Source organism: Haemaphysalis longicornis, unplaced genomic scaffold (genome assembly GCF_048455015.1).
Source record: "Haemaphysalis longicornis isolate Haplotype H1 unplaced genomic scaffold, Haemaphysalis longicornis Haplotype H1 scaffold_9, whole genome shotgun sequence".
NCBI lineage: Eukaryota > Metazoa > Arthropoda > Arachnida > Ixodida > Ixodidae > Haemaphysalis > Haemaphysalis longicornis.
Window position 1 is genome coordinate 74,406,053 of NW_027526460.1, and position 26,280 is coordinate 74,432,332.

General features: G+C 46.2%; 1 protein-coding gene across 1 annotated transcript in view; it reads right to left on the bottom strand.

Annotated features, from left to right (window-relative positions):
- The window catches only part of Und (methionyl aminopeptidase und), a 50,928-nt gene that overhangs the window by 12,924 nt on the left and 11,724 nt on the right, over window positions 1–26,280 (bottom strand). Inside the window, 7 exon segments of the mRNA XM_077683347.1 lie at window positions 4,031–4,146; window positions 5,420–5,523; window positions 7,331–7,427; window positions 9,571–9,665; window positions 13,616–13,797; window positions 17,409–17,464; window positions 20,954–21,059. Coding sequence (XP_077539473.1) covers window positions 4,031–4,146; window positions 5,420–5,523; window positions 7,331–7,427; window positions 9,571–9,665; window positions 13,616–13,797; window positions 17,409–17,464; window positions 20,954–21,059 — 756 coding nt within the window.

The following is a 26,280-nucleotide window of genomic DNA, read 5'->3' on the forward strand; positions in this document are numbered from 1 at the left end:
TGTTTCTTTTCTGCCATTTGTGTGTTTGTGAATGAACGAAAATAAAAGAGACGAGCAGATCCAAAAAAAGGACCGCTCAGCCGGTGTAACGATATCAAAATGGTCACGCCCGGTGGCACCGTTGCGGAAATACAGTCGAATCCCGCTACAACGAAATTGATGTGACGTGCGAAAAATTTCGTTGAAGCGAAAATTCGTTGAGGCGAAATCTGCCCCAACACACCACGGAAAGGCCAGAAAAATAGCCCCGTGCGTTTCCGCAACATTGGCAGCATAATACAATGTTTAGAAAAAGGAGTGACGCGCAATAACTCATGTTTATTCGGATAACAAACATACCAATGGTTATCTGTTTTTTCACCACCCAAAGAACGCGTTACGGAGGGAGCTGATTACTTGCAGATAGCTGCTAGGCGGTGGGAAGCCCCCCTCTCGCTTGTGGCAGGAGCAGTGCCGTTATCTTATCCTCTGACAGGGCACGGCAGCTACTGACCTTGGCAGGCAAGACGCGCGCGCTTGCATTTAAGGGGGGACGCGGCTTTCAACTTCAGAAAAATGACCAAAACATCGTTTTTTTGAAATCCACATATTCGGCTTCTATGTTTCCTAATCTGTATGTCTGCGAAGTTTTTCCGCTGAAAAGCGTCGCAAAGTGGCATAAAAAAATAGTTTTGCCAGGCGCGGTGACAAACTATCAGCGCAAAAGGGCGAAAAAACGGCGATTTTCGGAGCGCTGTATCTCCGCAACGGTGCCATCGGGCGCAGCCATTTTGATATCGTTAGATCGGCCGAGCGTTCATCTTTCCGGTTCCCCGCGTCTCTTTTATCTTCGTTCATTCACAAACGCACGAACAGCAGAAAAGAAATGACGCACAAACGAAGCTAGAAATAGATGCTGAAGCGCTATTCGTCCTCCGGTCGGGCCGCGCCAAGAGGGCCCTCCTGATTGGGTGTCGCGGCGCAATGCAAGATGGCGGCCGCCAGAACTGCGTAGCGTGCGGTTTGAGTTCATTTTCGGTGCTTCGCTCGGCCAAGTTTCTATTCAATCGGTGGTATTCAGCACGGACGTTATCGCGATAGGAATGCCTGAGATCACGAGCCAGATTACGGGAAGTTGTGTGGCTCGAAAGGCGGAGGTCATCGAACGCTTCGTGGGGCGCGTGACTCTGCCGTCGCCAGACCCCGGAGGGTGACGCGGTGTGCGCGCTTGCGATAGCGGTTCGTGAAGTGAACTTTTAGTCGGATTTGCGATGTTTACACGCTTAGTTATTGCTGTGATTTGATTGTGGGCTAGTCGCTAGCCTTGGGAAAGAAACAGTCGACGCGTCAAACGCTGCGGCGCGCACGGCATAGCCGACGCGCATTGCAGCATCACATGTCTGCGCAACCGGTTACAATTGAACGCCAGTAGTTGTAATTAATGCCTGCGACGTTAGATTTAATCTTAAAAGCGACCTGACAAGCCATATCAGGGATAATCAAAGTACGATATGTCGCGGTAAGCGTGCGCTGCGATGCGCGCGAGCCATATCGCCTTTCTTACGCAACGTTTCCCGTGCGCTTCTAATAATCATGCAAACAGGTTTGATTTAGGAATATAGGAATAAAAATATGTTCTCTGCGTTAAAAATTTACCTCACTGTCGCAGTATTTAACAGTGATTTTTGTAGGGAAATGATTGGCACCAATGCATATAATCATGGTTTAGGGCATACTGACTGTGCTGCCAGAAATGTTGGATGCCGTCAAAAGTAGTGAAAAAAAAAACCCTTCCATCAAAGTTGGAGTTATGCACAGTATTATACCAAGCTTCAAAGTAGTTCGTTTGCACCCTTATGGTATGCAAACTTTTGGCAATGAACACCTATGAGTACTGAATTGCTGCGCCAGGCAAAGTAATAAAACATAAAAGAAGCCAGAAATTTTCAAATTTAAGTAAAAAAAACGCTTCACTTGTTGCCATGGGGACAACACTGCAAAGGGAAGTTGTCCAGTGCGATACTGCCAACCAGCTAACCTAATTTGCATCGAAAGCCCATTGAAAGCCATCTCCCCCTCCGTTTTGTCTGCTAACTGGGCCATGTACTGTTCACAGAGGAGCTGAAAATGATGTTTTGTGGAAAGAGAAAGGCTGTAAAAGGCACTCCAATTTCAAGGCAAGGCCTTCCAGAAGCCCCATGTTCAAAAGGACATGAAAGGCTACAACCGTGACAACTTTTGATAAGTGAAACCTATGTTGCAACTTCGGAAGCCGTTTTCTCAAAACAGTTTTTTTTGCCACCTGTGACGCTTGTACCAGGGATTTCTTTGTGACCGCTGGGGCTATTTTGATTCCGTTTCTTGCATTACATTCCTCGATGAACAGTTCAGGTCGTGACACTCTTGGTTTTCCAGATTTATTTTTTGTGATTTTTTAATTCAAATAGTCGTTCGCAGTCGACATGCCTGTTGCTCATTAACCTCTAAAAAAATGAAAACTAAAAAACATTGTGTTGTAAAAAAAAATTCTAAAACTGTCACGACCTCGTCCGTTCATTTGGGTATGCAAAGCACTCCGAACAAGTTTTCTATCATGTTTTATAAGTCGCTCAAGCTCGGTACAAGCGGAACAGAAAGAAAATTTAATAAATGAAAAAGTTATCAAAATATTACATTGAAATTTTTATGGTGTTATAACAGAAGCATTTCCAGTTGCTGTGCCAATTTTCATCAAAATCCACACAGAAATAAAAAAGTTGATTTTGAAAGCCACGTCCCCCCTTAACAGGACCGCGCGCTCGCGACTAAGATAGGATGACTAGGCTTCAAGACCAAACGCGCAAACATGATTTTCGCTCTTGGCTATGAAGAATGGTAGAAGGAAAACGGCAAGGACAGCTGCTCACAACGCATACATGACGGCACCGCGCCAGCAGCGGAGCACATTCATGCAATTTCAACTGGATACGGATTGGCTGTAGCTCTGGGGCTCCGCCTTGGCGAAGCGGGCCTGCGCCTCGTGTAAAGACGGCCAGCCACATCGTTATCACCATCAAGCAATGGCGTGCGCCTATGAGTTATTTTTTGTTTTGTTTTGGGTGGCGTGGCGGTGTGGTTGCAACGCGCATTTTCGGTGAAACTAAGCGTCCTGAATGTATAAAGTTACAGATAGCTGGCGCTATGCTTATTTTATTGTAAAATAATTGTTCAAACCCAGCCCAAATCATCGAAAATTTCGTTGAAGCGAAAGCAAGCCTGACAAATGGTTCGTTGTGGCGAGGACTTTGTTGCATTGACTTCTATGGCTAGCTGACGGGGAATTGGAAATATTTCGTTGAAGCGGAAATTTCGTTGAAGTGGCATTCGTTGTAGCGGGGTTCGACTGTACAGCACTCCAAAAATTGCCTTTTTTTTCGCCATTTTGTGATATTGTCAGTGCACCTGGCAAAAGTATTTTTTTATGCCACTTTGTGACACTTTTCAGCAGACAAACTTTGCAGACGCACAGAATAGGAAACATAGAAGCCTAATATGCGGCTTAAAAAAAAAAAATGTTTTGGTCGTTTTTCCGAAGTTGAAAGCCGCGTCCCCCCTTAAACAGGGGTGACCTCTGCTGCTTTGGCATGCTAAGAGCTCGAGAATCACAGCAGCCAACCGTGTGCAACAATAATCAAAAGACTCCCACAGCAGAATAAAAATATGCCAGGTTGAATGCAACTGCGTTTGGACTAAATAATAATCATGAGAAACTTAGATAAGGATGCGATGCCAAGTGGCACCTTTCACACTCGCTGAACGACCCCAAAGGGCGACATCACTCTGTAATGAAGCATAAATTTCCCGTCAAAACACATTTAGTAACAAGCTACAAACTGACCCCATCTAACGAATAATAAAGCAGGTTGCACATTTTCTGTGTGTTCCCTATAACAAAATGAATGAACACATGCTGCACCCTCTCTCTGTCTTAGATTCCCAATCTCGACTACCAACTGCGTGGCACAGCTGCAGGAAATTGGGATTGATTGCTCTGCTTGAAATTCCCTCTCACCTCAGGGGCACCCGGCCGGTGTCGAAGTTCTTCATGTAATGCGACACCTCCATGTCGTCGTGCACGTAGCCCTTGCCCGTGCTGCCAAAGGTCTCGATGGCGTACACCTCACCTTCCTGCATGCACGCGCAGCGGACACTTTAGAACCCACTGCAGAATCCTTCCTTTCTCGCTGAAGCAGCAAAAAACCCAACGCAGAGGAGGAGGACACCGATGGAGAGGGAGCAAGTTTACACAAGAAGAAAGCAAAGGAAAACAAATGGATTCAAGGCCCCAGTAAACTTATCGACCAAGAGTCGTCCTGTGCCATTTTTACAAACAAAAAGACTGCGTAGGGCCTGGGGCCTTACAGCTAAGGAAATGCCAAATTGAATAGCCGCTCATACATCCTTCATGAAACTAAAACACGGTTTCAGCCAAGTTCTCGGGCATGCGGAATCATTGCGGTCGTATCTCAGGTCTTGATTCGGCAGTACCCACCTACTGCCCCGTTCAAAGTAAATTTGGGCAAGGCGCGATTCTGGTGCAGTTGGCAATGTAGATGTTGCTCATACAACCTCGAATTCTAAATTAACACCACCTTTATCTGCTCAAAAGTCCCAGATAGCGGTTTATTCTTTGTTCTAAAATAGGAAGCCTCCCAAAAGGTAGGCCCCATCCTCACAAAAGCAGTGTGCTGAGTTAGCATCTTTTTTCACTAGAGCTCAGGAAAGCTTTCTGCATCATGGGGTACATACAGCTACTGTCATGTGACCAGTGGGCATTCTGAAAAAAGCAGCGGTAGGATGCATTGTTTTTATCTAAAATAGTAGATCATTCTTTCACAAAGGCAAAAAAAAAAAAAATAATAACAATAATTAACTTTAAGAGAGAAAATTAGAAAATGAACAAAAAGACTACGTTTCAATCACCTAAGATGGTGTGATTCCTCATTCAAGCAAATAGTCAGAAACTTGCAGCAAACATTTATCCGGTAACTGCATGGAAAAAAAAAAGAGAAAAAATAACCATGTACCTGCACATTCTATGTAACCTCCATAAAAAGGTCAGACCAGCCCACAAATGTATTCCTAGCCTACGCAATTTCAAGGCACGACTTGTTCTTTAACAACAACAACAACAACAAAAAAAGGCACAAAAGCTAGACTGCCCAAGGTGCTAAAACATCGGCATCGCTCCATGGCAAAAAAAGGCAACTGACGTGCATTCTTCTGCAGGCTCGTCCCGGTCGCACAAGAAGCCTTTGAGAACATCAATGGCAACAGTCTGTGCCACTCAACTGCTAAAGCAGCACACGTTCCCCCCACTTAGAAGAAAGGGAGGGACAACAAACCAGTTCCCCTCAACGAGTCACAATGTTAAAAAAGAAGAAACTCAAAACTGACTGACCTCCATCCTGACAGCCTCGCCACCCTTCACAATAGGCACTGTCTTCCCGGCATGGATTCGGTACGGGCCGATCGAGTGGCCATTGAGGTTGCGAATGGCCTTCACTGCAAAGACGAGATGAACCAGGCTGTGCGGAGGAACTGCTTGCGCAATGACGAGTGACAACAACTCGTGCCATGGCAGAGCGAGAAAAGTTTTGTAAAAGGCACAGGAACTCTGCAATTTCCGTAGTTCTCTACACCCATTTGTGCACCTTCGGGTGTAAATGTCCCACCAATACATGACTTGCAGTTGTCAAGGCATCCTAGTATGAGGACGCCTCCCTGAAACCTCTCCTCAATTCCACTCAAGTTTACTTCCTCTCTTTCTCTCAGTTTGATGCCACCGAGAGCCGCTGCTTTCCACCGGGTAACCTAACCTCCCCCAAAAATGACCTTACGTGAAATCGGCACTAAAAGTTGCGAAAATGCACCCGTGGCAGGGAACCAACCATACAACTAGAGGGGCCATGCAGACAAAAAACAAGGTTGTTTTATTCGAAATATTTCATGTTTTATGGTCCCCCAGTGCTTGCCCGACAGCAAATGATGCCGCACACTGAAAAATTAATCAATTTAGCTTAAAATTTTGATTCTCCCGCCAAATCGGGTGTTTTCGTGACGTCAGCAATGAAGTCACAGGGGCGGGTATTCAAACGAACTTCCAGTGTGTCAGTAGGTTCTGCAGCCTTGCTTACCGTCAGTTTTCCCAGATGGCGCTACCATACAGAGCCACGGACCGGTGTCCACCGTTGCTTTATTTTTGACCGTACTTGCTCCTGGCTTGTTTTTGTTATGGTAGAAAGTAATCGTATCATGACACATGGGGTATGCTCGACAAACAGGGTCACATAAGACAGCGTCGCTTACGCCAATCAGCCAGTGTCGTGAGACAACCCCAAAGCCCCAGACTGCTGTGCAGCTAAAACAAGCATAGTGCGCCCAGTACCAACAGCAGTGAGCATCGGTACTTCTATGTTTACGTGCATTTTCGTAACTTCCACTGTCTACCCAACCATTCTTACTGCTGTAAAATGAATATGCATCACATTTAAGTGCAAATGGCTCGTTCAACAAGCTTATAAGCCGTGCCTAATTTCCGTTTGATTTTGCCGGCCACAGCCAACCGCGCAGAAGTGCATATGACCATGGGTTCTGTTGCGGGAAATGAGGTAGTGGGTCGCATGGCCATTCCCCTTTTTGCTAATTGTATGGCTTATTTGAGCGAAGTATGTGTTAAAATTGGTGTGGGTATAATTCTAGTGAGGCAATCTTCCGGTGAACCAAACTTGTGTTTCGTCTGCAGGCCCCTTTAACAAGCAGCTCGAAAAATAAACTGCAATTAACCCAACACTCTGCTGCTGCGCCACTGAAACGAGCCCTATATTTACTCAATTCGAATGTATCATACACTTTCACTGATTGGAAGCAAGAACACTGAGGAAATACGCAGGTGGGATAAGCGAAATTTTTTATCAGTCATGCTTCGCTCATTCTTCTCCGACACTCTCACCTTCCAAGTGCTTTAGTGAGATCTGCACCTACTACTGTAGACAACAGTGATATAAAAAGGAGGGAAAAAAAAAAAAAAATTCTGACGGGCAATCATTCTCACTGATGTGGTAGGGTCTCTCTCAGCAGCAAAATTCCAGTTGTGCGTGTTAGTCATTTGTTTTTGTTTCCTTTATTCGCTAACGTCGCTGCCCCAAGAGCCACACACATGCCAAAAGTTCTAAGGCACAGCTGAGCCACAATGGTCGAATAATTTCCCAGATCTGCATACAACCTGACTTCGAACTTCAACAGGCTTAAAAAGAAAATGTTATGGCACAACAGAGCAGAAAAACACCTTTAATCTCCAGCATAAACTCACCTTGATACGTTTTGCCATCGAGTTCCACTTCATAAGATTCCATGACTTCTTGGATGGCCTCGCCAATGTCGCAAAGCCTGACGTCTATTCCAGCCGTCTGCAACGCGGAACAGATGTCAGCTATTACAATCTCTGCGACACCACCATTACGCAGGAAACTGCATCACTTATTAATGGAATACAAATAATTGCCCTATTTTAACAACCCTCCGGCTGAGTTCAGCCGAATGTTGATGATATCGCACATGCTTATAAAAGCCAAACACCCTCACTGCTTACGAGCCATGAAGACAAAATAAAAGTTTGTTTTATTCAAAAGATTTCGAGTTTTATAGTGTCCCTAGCGCTTGCGCGGCAGCAAATGATGCCGTATTCCCCGAGAAATTAATCAATTTAGGTTAAAATTTTGATTCTTCCACCAAATAGTGTGTTTTGGTGACGTCTACAACGAAGTCATAACGGCGCGTATACAGAAGAACTTCCACTGCGCCATTCGGCTCTGCAGCTTTGCTTGCCGTCAAACCTCCCAGATGGCGCTAGCATACTCAGCACGCCGCCGTTGCGTTGTTTTTGACCGTATTTAAACTTGGTTTGTTTTTGTTACGGTAGAAAGTAATCGCTTCATGAAACAGCAGTATGCTTGAAAAACAGGGTTACGTAAGGCAACGTCGCTTACGCCAATCGGCCAGCGTCGTATAAAACAACTCCAAAGCATTGGACTGCTGTGCAGCTAAAACAAGCATAGTGCGCCCAGTACCAACAGCAGTGCGCATCGGTACTTCTATGTTTACGTGTATTTTCGTAACTTTTGCTGTTTACCGCACCATTCTTACTGCTGTAAAATGGATATGCATTACATTTAGGTGCAAAGAGCTCGTTCGGCAAGCTTATAAGCTCTGCTTAATTCGCGTTTTCTTTTGTCTGCCTCCGCCTATCGCAGAGCAGTCTGGTATGACATCATAGGTTCTGTTGCGGGAAATGAGCTAGTGGGTCGCATGGCCATTCCTTTTTTTCCCTAATTATATAGCTTATTCGAGCGAAGTTAACGTTAAAAGCGGTGTCAGTATGATTCTAACAAGGCAATCTTTTGAATGAACCAAACTTGTGTTTTGTCTTCATGGCTCCTTTAATAAGCAAAACACACAATCACTGCACACACCCGAACAACCAAGGGCCGTAACCGCCACTTCCAAGAGGAGGAAAAAAGCTTCAGCAGTTCCTAATTGAAAACATGACTCCTAAACGGAGCCATTGCAGGCTGTGAATATTTTGTTGTAATGTATAATTTTGTTAACACAACTGCAGGTGCGTTAAAAACACCCAATTGCTGTTTATGAGTACTTGAGTGTGATTTTATTAAAAAATTTCGCTCGATTGTTTCTGTGCCACGTTTTTGTAGCCACTGCGCCGACAGGTGCATAGCAGAAGATCTGTCGCTCACGCTGCGTCAGAACTGACTGGGACAACGCACTCAATCGCGCCGCAAGCAGCGGCATGAGGCCACACCCTTGACTTACGCTGAAATGGCCAACAAAGTCATCCTAAGCATGAACTAGACTGCACATCACAGGCTAGTTTGCAGACTTAGCGCAATCTGATTGAGAGTCTCATTCGCTATCTCACAGGTTTCCGGAAAGCGTCTAGCAGCCTAGGGAAGTCTAGACCCTGAAATAGTCTGCCAGTCTCTAGATTACTGACAACTAACTCGGTCTAACTGGGCTCCGAAAAAGCAGGCCCAGCATTCACATTGCAATGGCAACACCTGTGGGGGGTCCACCCCGACTTGTCAAACAAAAAAGAGAACTGTATACACGTAGGTCTAACATGCGTACGCGCTTTCATTCTTGCATACTGACTGCCACTTATGGCATAGCACATCATACAAAACCGGCAACTTTAGACAGTAAAATGTGTCAACCTCCCATCATTCATGCAAAGTTATCAAAAAGTGAAACCAACTGCAGATGGGAGCACTGTCAGAAGAGCAGAGCTAAATGTCGAATGCATTAGGTTTGAAGAATTTCCTTGTGTGAATGAATGAAGCCTTGTTCAGCTGCATTGACTTGCCTTCGAAGCATTTTACAACATGGTACTTTGCTGCAAGGGAGGCATGGTCTTCCCCTGTTTAACAAGACCCGAATACCTATACAATGCATTGTTTTTCCTCCGCCATAGACAGTCCCATACAAATGAACATGTGACGAAACGCCGACTATTACAAAGCAGCCAGTGATTCTCACCCTTATTCCCGTGTTGGTGGCATCGCGAACCGCTTCCAACAGCTTGTCATACTTGTTATTGAAGGTCAGAGTGAAGGCACAGTCGATAATATTTCCTGCGAGAATAAACAACAAGGTGAAAAAAGAGATTGTTTAACTGCAGCAGACAACAAACAAACAAGTAGCCTTTTCTAAAACCAGCAACATGAACACAGCAGGTCGCAGTATTTCAGCTGTGTAGGCGCATACTCAGAAAACATATTGCATACTTCCCCTCAAAAATAAACTGAGCACAGAAGCTCACTTTTGTGTCTAACACATTGCCTCGTTTTTAGCGCTCTAACTTTCAACTCCATGCTGGCAAGCGCTGTGAATAGAAAACATTCCAAACGTACAAATTTTTTGTGGGTGAACACGTAGCAGATATAGGGGGTAGGAGGAGGGGGGGCAAGAGTTGTCATTGAAATTGTTTTAAAGCACCTTCAAACCACATTACATTACAACCTCATTAGTATCATGTCTACTCTCGTAATACTCGCACCCGCACCAGGCACAGGCCCCCCACACTGGTCTTGCAAAATAAAGTTCTTTTTTCCCATTGCACAATCATCGAATCCCTGAAAACTGCCGACCGACGATGATGATATCACAGATAAGTTAAGCACCATTTTTTGCTTGCAAGCTGGCTGTTATTGCCCGCGAGTGCTGGAAGTGTAGCAGTAGTGAAAGGCACTGGTGGTGAAGAAGCGTTCTCCCTACTGTAGTAGTGTTGTGTCGTTCCAGGATTTGGCAAAGCCACTCGTACAACTGTTTGTTCGCCAGCTGGTGTCTGGGATGCCGCTTGCACCCTGCTGCTTTGCCACAAGGCCACATTAACCTCCCTTCACGCCAGAGGCTATCAAGTACATTTTCTAGCGTGACAACACTCAACTATGTCGCCGGCAGACACTTAGACGTCGACGAATTCTGCGCCCGCAACTCGAAAATTCACCAGATGCTGTAGCTGAAAAATTTAAGCGCCTGAAGTTTGAAAACCGGCAATTTCTCGTGGGTTGAAGTTACTCCTACAGTGCAGCAAAGATCTCTGCCCGGATGGGTGTGCTGTATTGATCGAGCTGATCCAGAAACAGGTTCGAAAAATCATAAAGGCATCCCAGTGCACTATTTCTAGGCCTGTAACAGGTAGACCACCTGATACTTTGCAGATGAAGCCACAACCAGCGATGTCAGCATCAATTGTGACCGAGAGTAGGTAGAGTTTGGAGGCTAGCCACAGCAAATAAAGGATTTTGAAATTTGTGCTTATGTCAAAATTGTGCTTTCGTACAAAGATAGCTTCCTCTTGAGAAAAAAGTTATATTTACAGTCGAAATTCATTACAATAAAATCCACTTAAGCAAAATATTTGATATCTCTTTTCAGCTGATCCTGAAAGTCAATGCAAAAAGTTCTCGCCACAATTAACTGTTTTTAAGGACTGTCCATAGAAAGATCACACAAGCTGTGCTATACAATGATGCCACAAACAACGGTTTGCAAATTTGCTGCACTATTTGTGTCGAGGGCAGTGAATGACTCGCAGGTACGTACTAATTCTTTGTGCAACATGTCCTCTCACCCTGCCTCTTTCACTTATAGTGCTATACTGAGACCCCCACAAGCCATTTCCTTAATCTCTGACGATGTCCCCTTTCAATCCCTTAGGGCCTCCCCTGCTTTTATTCATCTCTAAAAATCTGACTACAGTTTCCCATCAAGGTCCCTTTGCAAAAGACCCCCAAGTTGCTATCTTTCTTCCCAATACAACATGCCGTTCCAAGTTATGTATACACGCTTGGCACTTGTGGCCCAACGCAAGACATCAATTAAAGGCCAACAGCACTCAAATTTCCCATTGGCCAAATTTACTTTGAGCGTACAGTACGCACCACCAAACCATGACGTGGCTGGTAGCCCCATGAAATGCATGGTTAATTAATGAGAACCATTTAACGATAGCCCCATAGCAGGCGATACTGCACCTGCCAGCGAATCGCGTAAACAGCCATGAAGCGGAAGTGGCACCGTGGCCAGCCTCGAGCTTTTCCCTACGGCCAGCCAGAAGAACTGGTCGAGCTCCGCAGGGTGTGCTTGTCCTAAGGCTGCGGCGATGTCTAAGTGTTGCACTTAGGTTTGCTCCAGTTGTCCAGCCGCGTGCGGCTGCTCGCTCGCCAGATAGGCCGGCTTGAGCGTCACCTCAGCCTGGCCGTAATGGCCGTGCTCTTCTCAATTTCGGTTTCAAAACGTCCCATTTTTGATGGTCGTTTGTGCAGCGGATACGTGTATTTCAGCTGTCACATTTTGTATCTCGCAGTGTATTTAGACAGACTATATGGGAATAACGTTTTAAAAAGGTTCAAAGTTTGAGTGCAGTTGACCTTTAAGGGGGGACACTGGTCTTAAAACAACTTCTTTTAATTTTCAAGTGAACTCTGTGAAACTTGTCAGTCTTGCTGCTTTTTTCCCACTGATTTCAAATATGCCAGTATTTTTTCAGTTGGTCAATTAGTTCCCAAGATAATTAGAGATAATTAGCCATTTTTGCCCCCACAATTAACAAAACAGTGTTGGTCACAAAACTGTAATCTTTATATTTTCCATTACTATGAACCCTGCTGAATGCAATCTTGGAAACAGTTTTTTGATGCATCGCTTGGAACTAATTTTACAGCTCATTAAGCTTCGGTGTTTGAAATGGGCACTGAAAATGGTTCCTTGCCACTGGTGCTACCGATGTTTAATGAGCCGTAAAATTAGTTCCAAGCGGTGCATCAAAAAACTGTTTCCAAGATTGCATTCAGCAGGGTTCGTAGTAATGGAAAATATAAAGATTACAGTTTTGTGAGCATTACTGTTTTGTTAATTGTTGGGGCAAAATGGCTAATTATCTCTAATTATCTTGGGAACTAATTGACCAACTGAAAAAATACTGGCATATTTGAAATCAGTGGGAAAAAAGCAGCAAGACTGACAAGTTTCACAGAGTTTACTTGAAAATAAAAGAAGGTGTTTTAAGACCAGTGTCCCCCCTTAAACGTGTTGATCTGCCACGCCTTACCTCTAAACCAACCTGAAAGGCACCAAATCATCTTTATCTATGATAGAATGTGCATAGTTGAACTAAGACAGCATTTTACAATAAAAACATCATGGGTCTTTGAAAAAAATGTTGACATTGCCGGGGCTTGAACCCGGGGCGTTCGTTCCAAAACCTATGGTTCTACCCCTAGTATAACAACGCAGAGTAACAGACTCCTTTTAACAGTTGCATAGTAAATTAGAAGGAGTGTTATGCCCCTGCTTCATGAACATTTAAAAGGCCTTTGAACTGAATGTCATTTGACTCGAATGCCACATTTGAGCTGCTCCACAACATTTTTCAAAGGCATTTAGCTCAAATGCCATTTGAGTCAAAGGAGCATCACCAACAACCTTTGACAAACTCAAAGGCCTTTGAAACATGAGCACTTGTACTCCAGGGCACAGCTTCTGCAAGCTATAATTGCAAGAGCAATTATTTACGAGTAAAACTTGGTTTTTTAAGTGCACTATCTTCATCATTTCTCACTCATTTTTGTTTTCTATCACTCGATCTACGATCACAACGTAACCTGGCACTCTCAGTGCCTGGAGTGCAATAAAACAAACAAAATAAAACTTCCTGTTTTCTGTGTGTTCGTAAGGTTGTTATCAATTTTACCACCAAATGTTTGTTTTTTTTTGGCTCGTTTTAACTCTAAATTAAAGAACAAAACTGGGTAGCAGTGCCAACACCAAAACATGCGGGCGTACGCGGAAGCTTTCAACCCCCATTAAGAATTGTCGTGTAGGTCGTCAGAACTCCTTCCCATTCAAATGGCATTTCAAATTTCGAAGGCCGTTCGACTCAAATGCTCTTCCAGACACTAGTGTAGCACAGGAAATGCCGGGCTTGCACCCACTAGGGAATGGAACCTCGCGGTAAGAGCAGGGAAAAGGAGGAGGAGAGGAAGACGCCTTCTCAGGAAGAAAGCCACCAACTGCTTGCCATTGATGTGTGTGCCAAAGTCGATCTTGCACACGTCGTCGTAGCCCAGCACGGTGGGGTCGCCCGCGTTGGGCGTGTAGTGCGCAGCGCAGTGGTTCAGCGAGCAGCCCGTCGGGAACGCCAGGCCCGCACTCAGGCCGTTCTCCTTGATCAGCTTGCGCGCCGTCGACTCCAGCTCCTCACTGGGTGCGAGAGAATGTGTCAGGGTCAGAACCACGTGGGCGCAAGCGTCCCGCAAGTTTCGAGTGAAGCTCTTGCTTGATTGATTCTGGGGTTTAATGCGTCGACGCTTCAAACGCGATGAGGCGCGCCACAGTGGAGGGCTCCAGATTAATTTTGACCACCAGGAGTTCTATGACGTGCGCCGAAGTCTCGAACACACAGGCGTTTTTGCTTTTCACCTCCATCAGAAAAGCAGCTGCCACGGTCGGGAATCGAACCCGCATCCTCGTGCTCAGCAGCACAATGCAAGTCAAGCTCTTTATCTCAGCTACAACGTATGCCCTAGTGGTACGCCACGGATTAATTCAGAGACTGACCAGGGATCTTCGACAAGCATTAAATCATCATACACACAAGCGTTTGTGCTCCCACCATCCATTGAAGGGAAAAAAAGTATTACAGTTAAACCTCATTATAACAAGACAGGGCGTAACGAAATAATGGATATTTACTTAGAGCAAATCGTACTTCCCCTTGAAAGTCCCCATAGCAACCAATGTATTTTAAAGCCTCGTTTTAACAAGGTAAAATTTGCCTATTATGGGATATAACAAACAAATTTCGCTAAAAAATATAGAATTCTAAGCTAATTTCATGACAGTGTGCAACACGACAACTGTATTTAGCAGTTCAAACTTCCGCCATGCATCCTTTAGCAACGCGCACAATGTTGGACGGCGTGCCATGCGTCCACTGCGCCCACGAAGCCATTCTCCCTTTCACTTGTCACGCAGCCAATGCACTTGGCACACACAGCTAGCTACAGTGCGCTTGCCTGCAACTATTGTCCCTCCCCTATGTGCACCACATTGTTGCAAGTGCGTTCCTTTCTCTTTTTTTCTTTATTTGAGTGCTTCAGCCTGGTCTTTCATTGCGCTGCGCGCAGGGTTCGAAAAGCATGAATGCACCACGCGGGAAGCAAAAGACTATAATGCTGGACCAGAAGGTGGCTATTATAGAAGCCGTCATATCTGCCAAGAAGCTGAGAATGCCATCGTTTGCATCCGAAAGATACATCAACTCTAATTACGGACGTCTCTGCAGCAAAGCCTGCTTGAAATATGGGTTATGTATTTTGAAGTGTAATAAAGTAGGTGTGTGACCCTTCCTTTTTATTTCCAAAACGCGGTTATTTTGTTGTGCACCGCCATGCAGCGAGATCCAATTTCACCCGCTATTTGTTTTGGGCAAGTACAGTGCACAATATTTACAGTAAGTGTGCGCTACGGCTTAACAAAATATTGGTTACAACAAGCAGATTGCCGTGCCCCTGCGATTTCATTATAATAAGGTTTAGCTGCAGTTGGGATTGCAGCTGGTCGTGTCCTTATGCCAGATCCTCTCCACAGCTGATACAAGCATCCATTAACACTCACAGTGTATCGTTGCTCACACAAACATCAACATTTGGAGTGTCATCATCTTCCTTATGTCTTTTCTTCAATAGCTGCTGATTATTACTGAAATACAGCACTAGCAAGCTCTGAAGACGGTACTAGGATCAGATCCCTAAAACTTCCTATTAAAGGGGCCCTGCAAACAAAATGTTTGTTTTATTTGAAAGATTTGGTGTTCTAAAGCACCCCCAGCGCTTGTCCGGCACTAAACGATGCGTTATTCACTGAAAAATTAATCAATTAAAGATAAAATTTTTATTCTCCCGCAAAATCGTGTGCTTCGTGACGTGTCTGATGACGTGACAAGGATAGGTCTCAAGCGAATGTTAGTGCACTGTTTAGTCGGCAGTGGTCTGCGGAGCCTTGTTTACCGTCAGTTCTCCCAGATGGTGCCACCACACTGCGCCAGACTCAGTCCGCCTTTGCTTTGTTTTTGACCATATTTGCACCTGGCTTGTTTTTGCTACGGTAGAAAGCAATTATTCCATTAAGCATGGGGTATGCGCAACAAACAGGGTCACGTAAGACAATGTCGCTTACGCCAATCGGCCAGTGTCGTGTGAGGCAACCCCAAAGCGCCAGACTGCTGTGCGGCTATAACGAGCATAGTGCGCGCAGTACCAACAGCAGTACGCACTGGTACCCCATGTTTACGTATCTTTTCATAACTTCCATTGTTTGCCCCACCATTCTTACTGCTATAAAATGAATATACATTACAGTCGAGCAAAAATAGCTCGTTCTGCAAGTTTATAAGCCCTTCCTAACTTGCGTTTGCTTTTGCCAGCCTCAGCCAACCGCACGGCTGTGCATATGGCACCATATGTCCTAGCGTGGGAAATGAACTAGTGAGTCACATGGCAATTCTTTTTTTTCCCCTAATTATATAGCTTTTCTGAGCAAATGTTACGTTAAAAGTAGTGTCAGACCCGCCCCGGTGGCTCAGTGGCTAAGGCGTTGCGCTGCTGAGCACAAGGTCGCGGGTTCGATTCCCGGCCGTGGCGGCCGCTTTTCTGATGGAGGCGAAAAGCAAAAACGCCCGTGTGTACGAGATTTCGGCGCACGATAAAGATCCCCAGGTGGTCGAAATTAATCCGGAGCCCTCCACTACGGCGCGCCTCATCGCCTGCGTTGCGTCGGCGCGTTAAACCCTACAATCAATCAAATCAAAAGTAGTGTCAGTAGGATTCAAACGAGGCAATCTTTCGAATGAACCAAACTTGTGTTTTGTCTGCATGACCCCTTTAAGCAGCACTCAATGCAGGGAAAAGGGGTTCAGACATACCGAAGATATGCGGGTTCGCTTTGTGAACTTTCACAAGTGCTCTACGCCAGAAAAAGAAAAGCAATGCCCAGTGACAAGGTGCAGCCAATTTGTGACGATTACTGACGGGTATCAGCAACCATCTGCTTTCAAGCCATTCTTCACTCTTCAAGGAGTACTGGCCCCAAATTTTTATGCTCTATTTTTACTGCTTTCATTAACGCTTAACAGCTCAGCAATCCTGAAACACCCCCTTAAAATACTTGAGCGTGTGATAACTACGCAGAATGGTGTGCAAATTGCCAGTTTCGGTTAACAGTGTTTCAAGCCTGGAGAGCGAATGCCACAGAAACACGCCCCTGCCTCCTTGTGTCGTGCAGATTTCAAAACACTGCAGAGGCCTGTGGAGGTGTTGATTGAGTGTTTTACCACTAATGCTGAGCTGCCTGAAAGCCTATCGCTGCGATTGACGTTTGATGACTGCTTTCAATAGAGGCACACGTGATGACTTCTATTGCAGTTCTAGCCGTTGTATCAGCTCCTTGCCTGCATGTGGAACTTTGCTTTTGCAAAGAGTGCCATTCTGGAGAGTGGCTGGTTACGCCTGTAGATCTAGACGCGCACGTCAGTTTGTGAATGCTGCCAGCGCCTTGTCGCCACTCGTCACGCCACACATGTGAAGTGGCGTCAAGAGTTTCTTTCAAACGTTGGAGGCACCCGGTTACGGCGCTTTCTTTGTCCTTCCTTTGTCCCACAGGGCAAAACACCAATTTTCTGTACTGTCGGCGCAATAGAGGAGATTAAGTATGCTATGCAGTAAAGATAAAGGCTTTCAATGGCTAAAAATTGAATCTGAATTTTAGTTGACGAAAATTTGGCAACTTATTTCTTTATTTCTCGTCAGACTCACCATATTTCAATCATGGTCATCCCAGGCTTGATGAACTTCTGCATGTACTGCCGAGTCTGAAAGATCCAAACAAGACAAAGGTATTGAGTAAGTTGACATTTCCCTTTTATCCGTCACGGCTGTAAGGCACATCAGCACATAGAGCACATAATGCAAGTGCACTGAAAGCACGCATGCATGGACTTTCTCGCCTCCATCAGAAATACGGCCATTACTTTAATTAAAATGCCTTAGCAGGCATCTACCAAATAGTGTGGTTTTAACTGCAGTGCTGTTTAGGCTTGAGCTTGGTCCGTTGGCATTCGGAGGCAGGGGGGGGGGGGGGGGGGGAGAGAGAGAACCTCTGTCTGGCACAAGGCGAGGTCAACCTTTGCCCAGCCGTTTAGGCGGAGCCAAGCTTCGCCTAGCTATAACGCCATCACATACGCGGGCAGGCGAGGTCAACCTTTGCCCAGCCGTTTAGGCGGAGCCAAGCTTCGCCTAGCTATGACGCCATCACATACGCGGGCACCGCTCAACCTTTAAGAAACACTCTGCCCAGCATTCGTGGCGTGTTCTCTCGCGTGCTGTTATCCTCGCCAGTTCACATGCGTTTGCGCCTGATGTGGGGAGCACAGACGCCGAGTTCGCAAAGAATTCGCAAAGTTTGCCGCAGGTTCTAGCGTGCACTAGCGCGGTCCACTTAAAGAGAGATGTGAAAGGCTGCGGACAAAGCAATCCGGGCCTGCCAGTCATGGAGAACTTTCAGTGGCAAGTTCGGAAATTCATGTGAGTTGCAACAGCTGTGTCTCCGACGAAGGGGGAGGAACCGCCAGCTCAGATGTTTCTCCCGCCTCGCAGCTGCTCCAATGTTTTTGTTTACAAAAACAGAAGCAAGGGTCTGCACAACATTCTTCCTTATGAACAAAAAAGGCTTGCCGAATATGAGCTGTGATGTGTGGCAGAATTTCCACAGCCTCGCTACTAATGAATAAACAATTTCAGCCAAGATGCTTGCATAAGACCTATGGGCACCTGTACTGTTAAAGAGCAGTCAGAAATCAATGGCAAAGGCCTTCATTTTGAATGAAATGGATACAAATGATGATGACTGTTGATGATGAAGAACCAAGCTCGCACAAATTAAAGAACAGAAAAAATTGGTTAAATTTGTCGGCCAAAGTGCGGTGCATATTACAGGCCAAGTTTAGGATAGGGTGTTCAAAGGGATCTTGCACACCACCAAAGTGGACTAGAGCACATACAGTACAATACATACAGTACAATCTCATTACAAGAGACACTCAAGGGACCCAGGAAACGTGCCCCTTGTAACCAAGGTCTCTTGTATGCGATGATGTTAGCATGGAAAACATAAAAAAGCCAACCAAACCATTCTCATTCAAATGTTTCTTATAAGCAAGTGTGTCCTGTAACCATGTCTCTTGTAACAAATGTTACTGTATTATGCAATGTGCAGTGTGCTCACTTACTAAATAGTGCCAATAAAATACAAAAAAATGTGCACCAACATATGCCATTCGTTCCAGACCTCACCTGAACACTGCTTGGTTTAAAACTTTTATCAAGCTACTTAGCTAACTATTACAGAGCTAACGTCCATCTCATCGCACGTAGAAGGCTCCACGTGTACGGTTCGTGCCAATGTGCCTGGAGCTGTGGCTGGTCTGCTGCAGATCTGGTTCATTTAGTCAGTTCGGCTTAACATAGAGATATCTACACTCTGTTGAGGCTCCTCACCTGAACATACACGCGAAGTCATTTAGCAACATCTCAGCAGAGATTCCTATTGCGAGATTTTCTTCCACAACCAAATGGAACCCAGCCCGCTCAGATAAAAGAAGCCTCGCAACAATGCAAAAATTTACTCCCACAGGGAGGGTTACAGCCAGGTTGTTTGCGCAACCTCACCACAACCATCTCCAGCTCATTGAGACCACTGTCACCGTAAAGATTAGCGTAGCATTTCAGTAAATCTCCAAAGCCTGAAAACGAAGTTGCACGCAGCTGTGCGTACGGATACAGCATGCCTCCCTCATTACAAAACTTTGTATCACTAGCAAGTTAAAATTGTTAACCAGGCTTCGACAACCCCCTCACTGAACTGACGAGTTGGTTGCTTGGTTTCCTGGTGCAGCCAGTCTAAGCAGTCGTTACTACAAAAGAAACTACAGCAATCAGGAGCCCAGAGAAAATAATGTTATTCTGGCGCTCAGACCTTGCGACACAGCTTAATGCAACAAAAAGGCAGGTACGGAGTGTTAACGCTTTGCGGTCCGAAACTTTTAAACATTTTCCAGCTGTCCTGGTCCAAAACTATTTTGCCAGTTTCCAGCACCGCAAAGAAAAACACAAACTGTGCAAGAAAAACTCACAGGGTACTTATTCTTTCTCTTGCACTGCGGATGCAACTCCTTTACCGATATTTGAGCACTCGCTTCTGCCGAACCACTGCCATCACTACCACATGGAGGCATGCAATTCTCTTCCCCGGTGAGGTTACCGTCGCTTTCACTAAATGCACCAGCGTAAAACGCCCGCGGTGAAAAAGCAGACATGCTTCTCGGCAAACAGCACGCAACTGAGAACCCTCTGGGATCCAGAAGGCCCGCACTGAACATTGTGCCACACCCTAGTGCAAAAAAAAGTAAACTTGAACTAACAATGTTTACTTAGCCCTCAAAAGATGGCGCATCCAGTATGCAAAGAATGCGCACGCTATATCCCTCAAGGGATGGCGTGTCATGTAAAACAATACGCGCGCATCGCAGTGACAAAAAAAAAAACATAAAAATTAACCCCGAACACCCTTGTCGGGGTGATGCCATACGGGAGACCACTGAAAACGTGTTACCCCAACAACAGACCAGAAAGAGTTAATGCACAGATATAATCTACCGACCTGATTTTCCCTTCTCTTTGCGTTTCAGCACGAACCGTACATGCCTCGATACAAAAAAATTGAAGCCGTTCTACTCAACATGGAAGCTGACGGAAGTGCAGAGAAAGTGATTCGCCATAATGGGCTGTAGTAGCGCCGTTACCCGCTCACTGCTACCACCCAAAGCAATTCAGACTTTCCACCTCCGTAGTGCTCGCGCGCCCCCTGCCTGAAACTGCGCCAGCGAGAGTTCTGTTCTTTTCGTACTTGCTTTTCCTTGCGCACGTGCCGGCGTTCCACTGCCACTTTTTTCACTTACAATCGCAAAAGCCAACCCAATGAGCATTCCAAACTAAATGATCGCAGGTCCTGCTGGTTAGTTGCATATATTTTGCGTCAAATATACCTGCAGTTTTTTTTTGCTCTAAACAACGGGGAGACGTATGGCAAGCACCAGCACTTCATGAGCTTCAAACGGTTATGACTTTCAACCGCATGGTTTTCAAAGCCTCTGCGGGACACCTTACAACGGAACGCCAACCTCTACTTTGGTCCGTTATCTCACGGCACCGCCCGATCCCGGCAGTTGTTTGACATCGACTGTTACAGCGAGCTACGACGACAAGGCGAGCCCCTAGGGTGCTGTGCACTTAAATCCACCCACCTGGCGATGAGCCTCAGCAGCCTGCCGGATCTCTCTGTACTGGTCCTGCGACATCCCCTCCATGGCTTTCTTCTCCGGGTCAGTGAAGCGGTTCTTGCCCGTACGGCTGTGCAAACGCAAAGGTCACCCCACCCCGCACGTCAGCACTCTCCCAGACAGCCACTTCAGACACACAAACCCCAAAATCTTTTCCCCATATGACAGGGAAATAAATGTGTTGAAGAACTCTCGTGGGTTCAGTTTGCCACAATTTGCCTCATGCAGCAATTCCTTATGTTCCCCAATGGCATTTTAGACCTAGTGTCACAGGCTATTGCAACAGTACTGCACTCATTTACAATGTCTGGTGATGTATATCTGCTACTTCAGCACTTCGACGTGTGCTCATCTTACAGATGTTAACAGCGCTTACCTTACAAACCTGCCTGCTACCTGTAAATAGCTACCTACGAGCCCGTCGTCCTGGGCAACATGACAATCAGTTGTTCTACCTACTTTCTTCCACTATAGGCGACCAAAGATTTTATGTACACGGTACAATACAGTTTAAAGGGGCCCTGAAAGGCGTTTTGAGCACACTAAATGAACTAGCGTAATCATTAGATTGGGTCGTCAACGTCACCTGTGCCAAGTATTACTCTTTTATGCGCAGCGGAAAGCTCACACTTTTGTTGCAAAGTTTGTCGCTTTTTTCTCACCCTTCCCTTCGTGTTTTTGGACGCCGCCATCTTCACATGTCTACATCATCGATTCCCAGATGTTCGTCATGAGCTAGACATCCTGCTATTGGGCGGCTTTTTCACGCACTTCCGGCAAAGAGATGAGTCGTCTGCTCAGCGTCGGCTCACCGGCTTATCTGCCAGCGGAGTGCCGGAGTGCTTGGGCATTTTACGACAAACGAAACAAGTGTAAAACAAACGCTTAACCGTTTGTATTGAATGCAACACGGCCATAACACGACATTGATAATCTGTTACCTGAGTACGTTCCATATAAAAAGCGTTGAAGCCTCGTGGCACTTCTTTCGTGCAATCGCAGAGAATGCCCTGAGCCGAATGCCCCAGTTTGACGCACACATTTTATTCCACTTCAAAACAATCCAGAGATGCGTTTCAAACGAACACAACGTCACAACATGCGTTGCAAGTTTGAACCGCGATTGACAGACGATGGGTTGCCTCCTCCTGCCCGTTGTAAATTCGGCACTCTCCTCGCACGCGGTTTGCGGGGACGAACAGCAAGTCACTTAACTCTGGCGCACAAGCCGAGATGGCTTTTAGCCACGCACACTGCGCATACCCCATGCGAGGTTGAGTCGTACGTCGCTCGAGAAAGATAATCCAGACCATGGGAAGCACTATCCACCCGCAGAAGCACAACATCGCATTTCATCGCGAAACAAAGGCGTCCACAACACACACACCATCGCCTCCTGTAATGCCAAACGCATCTCACACTTCCCAATGGGAGTGAGTGGTACGCCTGCAGTGCCCACATGTCGCGAGGTGGGGCCCCGAGCTGAACCGGGATCACGCAACCGTAACTGACTTCTAGAGCGGTTTGTGCCTTGTTGCCAAAGCAACCGGTGCTTGAGATTGTCAAAGAAATGGCGCTCGCTCCAGCGCTAGAAAGCTCAGAGCCGCGGCGGAGCATGTTTTGCCAACGTTGCCGCTCTCCACCACGTGTCGCCCCAAGCTGAACTGGTCACATGATTGAAGCGTTTTGTGCACGGGTTCTGTATCGGTTTAATATGTCTTTTTCACATGCCGCTGGCAGGAATTACCACCGCCGCAAAATAAGACTCGGCACCAGCGGGGCCACATCTGATACGGCGCTTTTTGGATAAACAGTGCGTGGTGCATCAAAGAGAACGAGCGCACGATCCTCCCCGTGCGGCTGTGAGTTCACCGCCGATAAAAAGTACAACGTACACCGTGAAAGGGCAAGGCCAGGCCACTGCACACATGCGGCCAGATTTTTAGTTCGCTTTTCCAGCCTTGAGCGGAGTGCGGGATTCATGGTGTCAACAAAGCTTGCCCGTAGCAGACGGCAGTATGCGGAGCGCCATAGCGGAAGTACGTCACCGCTGAAGCATGCGGCATCATGGGAGGGAAGGCTTGCGTGCCGTCAACAGCGGAGAGTAAGTCGAAAGGAGGAGGAAACGCGGAGCGACGATAATGCGCGGTTTTTGATTTACAATTTCTCAGCTAATACTCATCGCTTTAACAAAATTCTTGCGGGAGGAGATTGCTAATATATTGCTTTATTTGGTTACATGTACATCCATGCATCGGCAGAAGGTATTTCAGGACCCCTTTAAATGTTCCTCAATGCACGCACAAGTGTGAAATTTTCTGCAATGTGCAAGGCAGCTTTCCTAGATGCTATGGCTGTGGTTACTTCCTTGATTCCTGAAAATGGAGGTAAACCCGGACAACGCCATCAAGGGTTCACGATGGTAGCTTAGAAATACTTTAAAATTTAAGAGAAAAAAAAAAATAAATAAATAAGCGGCCTTTCTCTCTTTTTAAAAGCAGTTTTCATATTTCCTCTTGCCATGTGACCTGGTGCCGGGATTGTTCTGTTGCTAAACAACCCAAGCAAAAAACATGAAAGAAAGTATATATGTGCTCGCAAAGCGTAACTGACAAGGCATACACGGAATGCCCGATTTTCCTGTGTTGCGCATCACAGCACAAATGCGCTTCACCAGCGCATCGATTTTTCTGGGGCCAAGCTTTTGACATACGATGATGAACTACACCAGAGCTATATATACCGTACTTACTCAACTGTAACGACAGTTTCTTTTTCTCATTTCTGCAACCTTAAGTCGACCCTCGTGTAACAATGAAATACAGAAATTCAAGTTCCCTAAAAAGGGCTATGATGCCTTAATTCTTGTTGACGGCTACAGTGTTTTGCCCATTTCATGATCTATGTCGGCAACATGTGCCAGAGCCGTTTGAATCCACTACAAGCCAAGACCGGCAGACCAGCTCCCTTCGTTTCCTTATTTTCTACATTGGTAGTGACGGCGTTGACAGCGTGCGTAGCGCTTTGCCTCCGCCTTTGTGTAGTATGTGGAGGCCTCAGTGGTTTGGCTACCCTAGCAATGGCATTCACTACGGCGCCCGTTTCAAGAGATGCACTACTGTAATGGCTGAAGAAATCAGCAATTCAGCTGCTCCCAGAAGACTCGATGTATCAACCATCCGTGGATGGTGGCTCTAGCGGGAGCTCCTTTTCGTGTGCGGACCCAGCTGAAAAATTATAGCAATTCCACTCAATGCAAAAGTTGTCGGAAGTGCAGAGCAGTCATTTGCCATAATAGGATGTAGTGCCGTTAATTGCTCACTGCTGCCACCCAAAGCAATTCAAATTTCCCGCCTTTACAGAGCTCGCGGGCCCCCTGCCTGAAACTGCGCTAGCTGGAGCTCTGCTCTTCTTGTGCTTGCTTTTCCTCCCGCACGTGCCGGCGTTCCACTGCCACTTTTTTTCGCTTAGTAAAAATCAACCCAACAAGCATTCCTAACTAAATGAACGTGGGCACTGCCAGTTAACCCTTTGAGGGTCACGGCCGTACATGTACGGCATCGGCAAACACTTTCAAAATGGTCAATGACGTACATGTACAGCATCGCTTGTATTTTTAAAAAGCGCGCCTTTTTTGCAACTTCTCTTGCTTGGCATGTGCTGCCACACTTCGGAAATACGTCAAATTTTTTTCTTGCACCGATGGCTCTTCTTTTTATTTTTTTTATTTACTTCAGGGGTGTGCCGGCTATCGCTTGTGCATCTGCTAACGAGAGGGCGCGCTGCGTATCGCCCACCGAGTACTCGGGCGTCTCTCGCTGCTTGCGCCTGCCATAGACCAAGGTCGCCTGCGAAACTGATGAGGCTCTTTTCTTGTTTTTTTTATTATTATTTTATGAGCGGTGCACCGTCTATCCCTCCCGCATCCGGCCGCACGCGCCGGTGGGTGCACAGCGGCTGGTTTCGTTATTGTCCACCGGGTGCTTCCCGCTTTTTGCGCCCGCGAAACTGATGTCTATCTCATTGTGATTCACTCAAAAGGTGCCGGTTTGTTACTCCCTCGTTTTTGTTTAGAATTTTTCTTGTGAAACGCCATAATAAACCACATGTATGTAACAACACAAATGATTTTTTGTCACTTTACGGTCACCCAAAAAAATTTTTGATTATTTTTTCTCGATGTAGATTCGTCCGTAGAATTTAAATCAGCAATAAAAAAAATCGACCCTGGGGGGACGCATTTGGCAAAAAAATTCGACCCTCAAAGGGTTAATTACGTATATTTTGCTTCAAATGTACCTGCAGTTTTCTTTGCGCTCAACAACGGGGAGATGTATGATAAGCACCAGTGGTTCACGAGTTTCGAACACTTATGACTACATAGACCGCTTGGGTTACGCTGCGACGATGGAACGCCGTGTGGCTCTACTTGGGTTCAGCGAGCGAGCTATGATGACAAGGCGCGGTCCTAAAGTGCCCTGCACTTAAAAGGTTTCCGTAGGCCTTGCTACGGCCACCACGTCGAACTGGAAAAGCATGTTGCTGATTTCGGCATGGAACAGCGCCACCGGCTCGTGGCGGTCGGTGTTCAACCGATACAGCTCAAACCAAGCAATGTCTCTCGACAGGTGCGCAATCCTGTGAACGAAGGTTAAAGCGTCACAGGTGGGCATCCAGTAGCAGTGCTTGAAAAATAAATCTGCTCTATGATTTTGCTGGTCCTGTGTGAGTACTTTGGTGATGGTTCTTTTCTGACACAACAGTCATCCCTCGCGTTACTTTCGCGATTTTATTTTTTCTTTCTGGATGCAATAAAAAGTCACCCCTCGAGTAACAATCGCGGTTGCTATACAATCGAGTAAATGTGGTGAAAGGCCATAAATAAATTCAAACCCCGTGGTGTTCTTTGATGCATACAGAAAGCTCATGAAACCACACTGTATTTTTGCTTCCATTAGAAATACAGCCCCTAAAGCAGCGATCAAACAGCAACCCCATGTACAATAGCCACTATGGCGCCACCATTTCCTTTTCTATACCCACGCGATTGGCTCGTCTCTCCTTGGCCTGACATTCGAGCCAACAGCAAGGCCAGCCGTGAACCAAGGGGGAAAACCAGGCGTCAGACTGCCATACACAGGCGATAGATCTGCCCCGTGAGTGCGCCAACACCAGTGGGTTCGACCATTGCTGGCTCTGGTGCACAGAGTCGCACCATGCAGACGCAAGGCTTGTCATCATCCAGGCCTGGTCCTGCCCCTCATATCCCGCATCCCACAGAATCCCCTCAT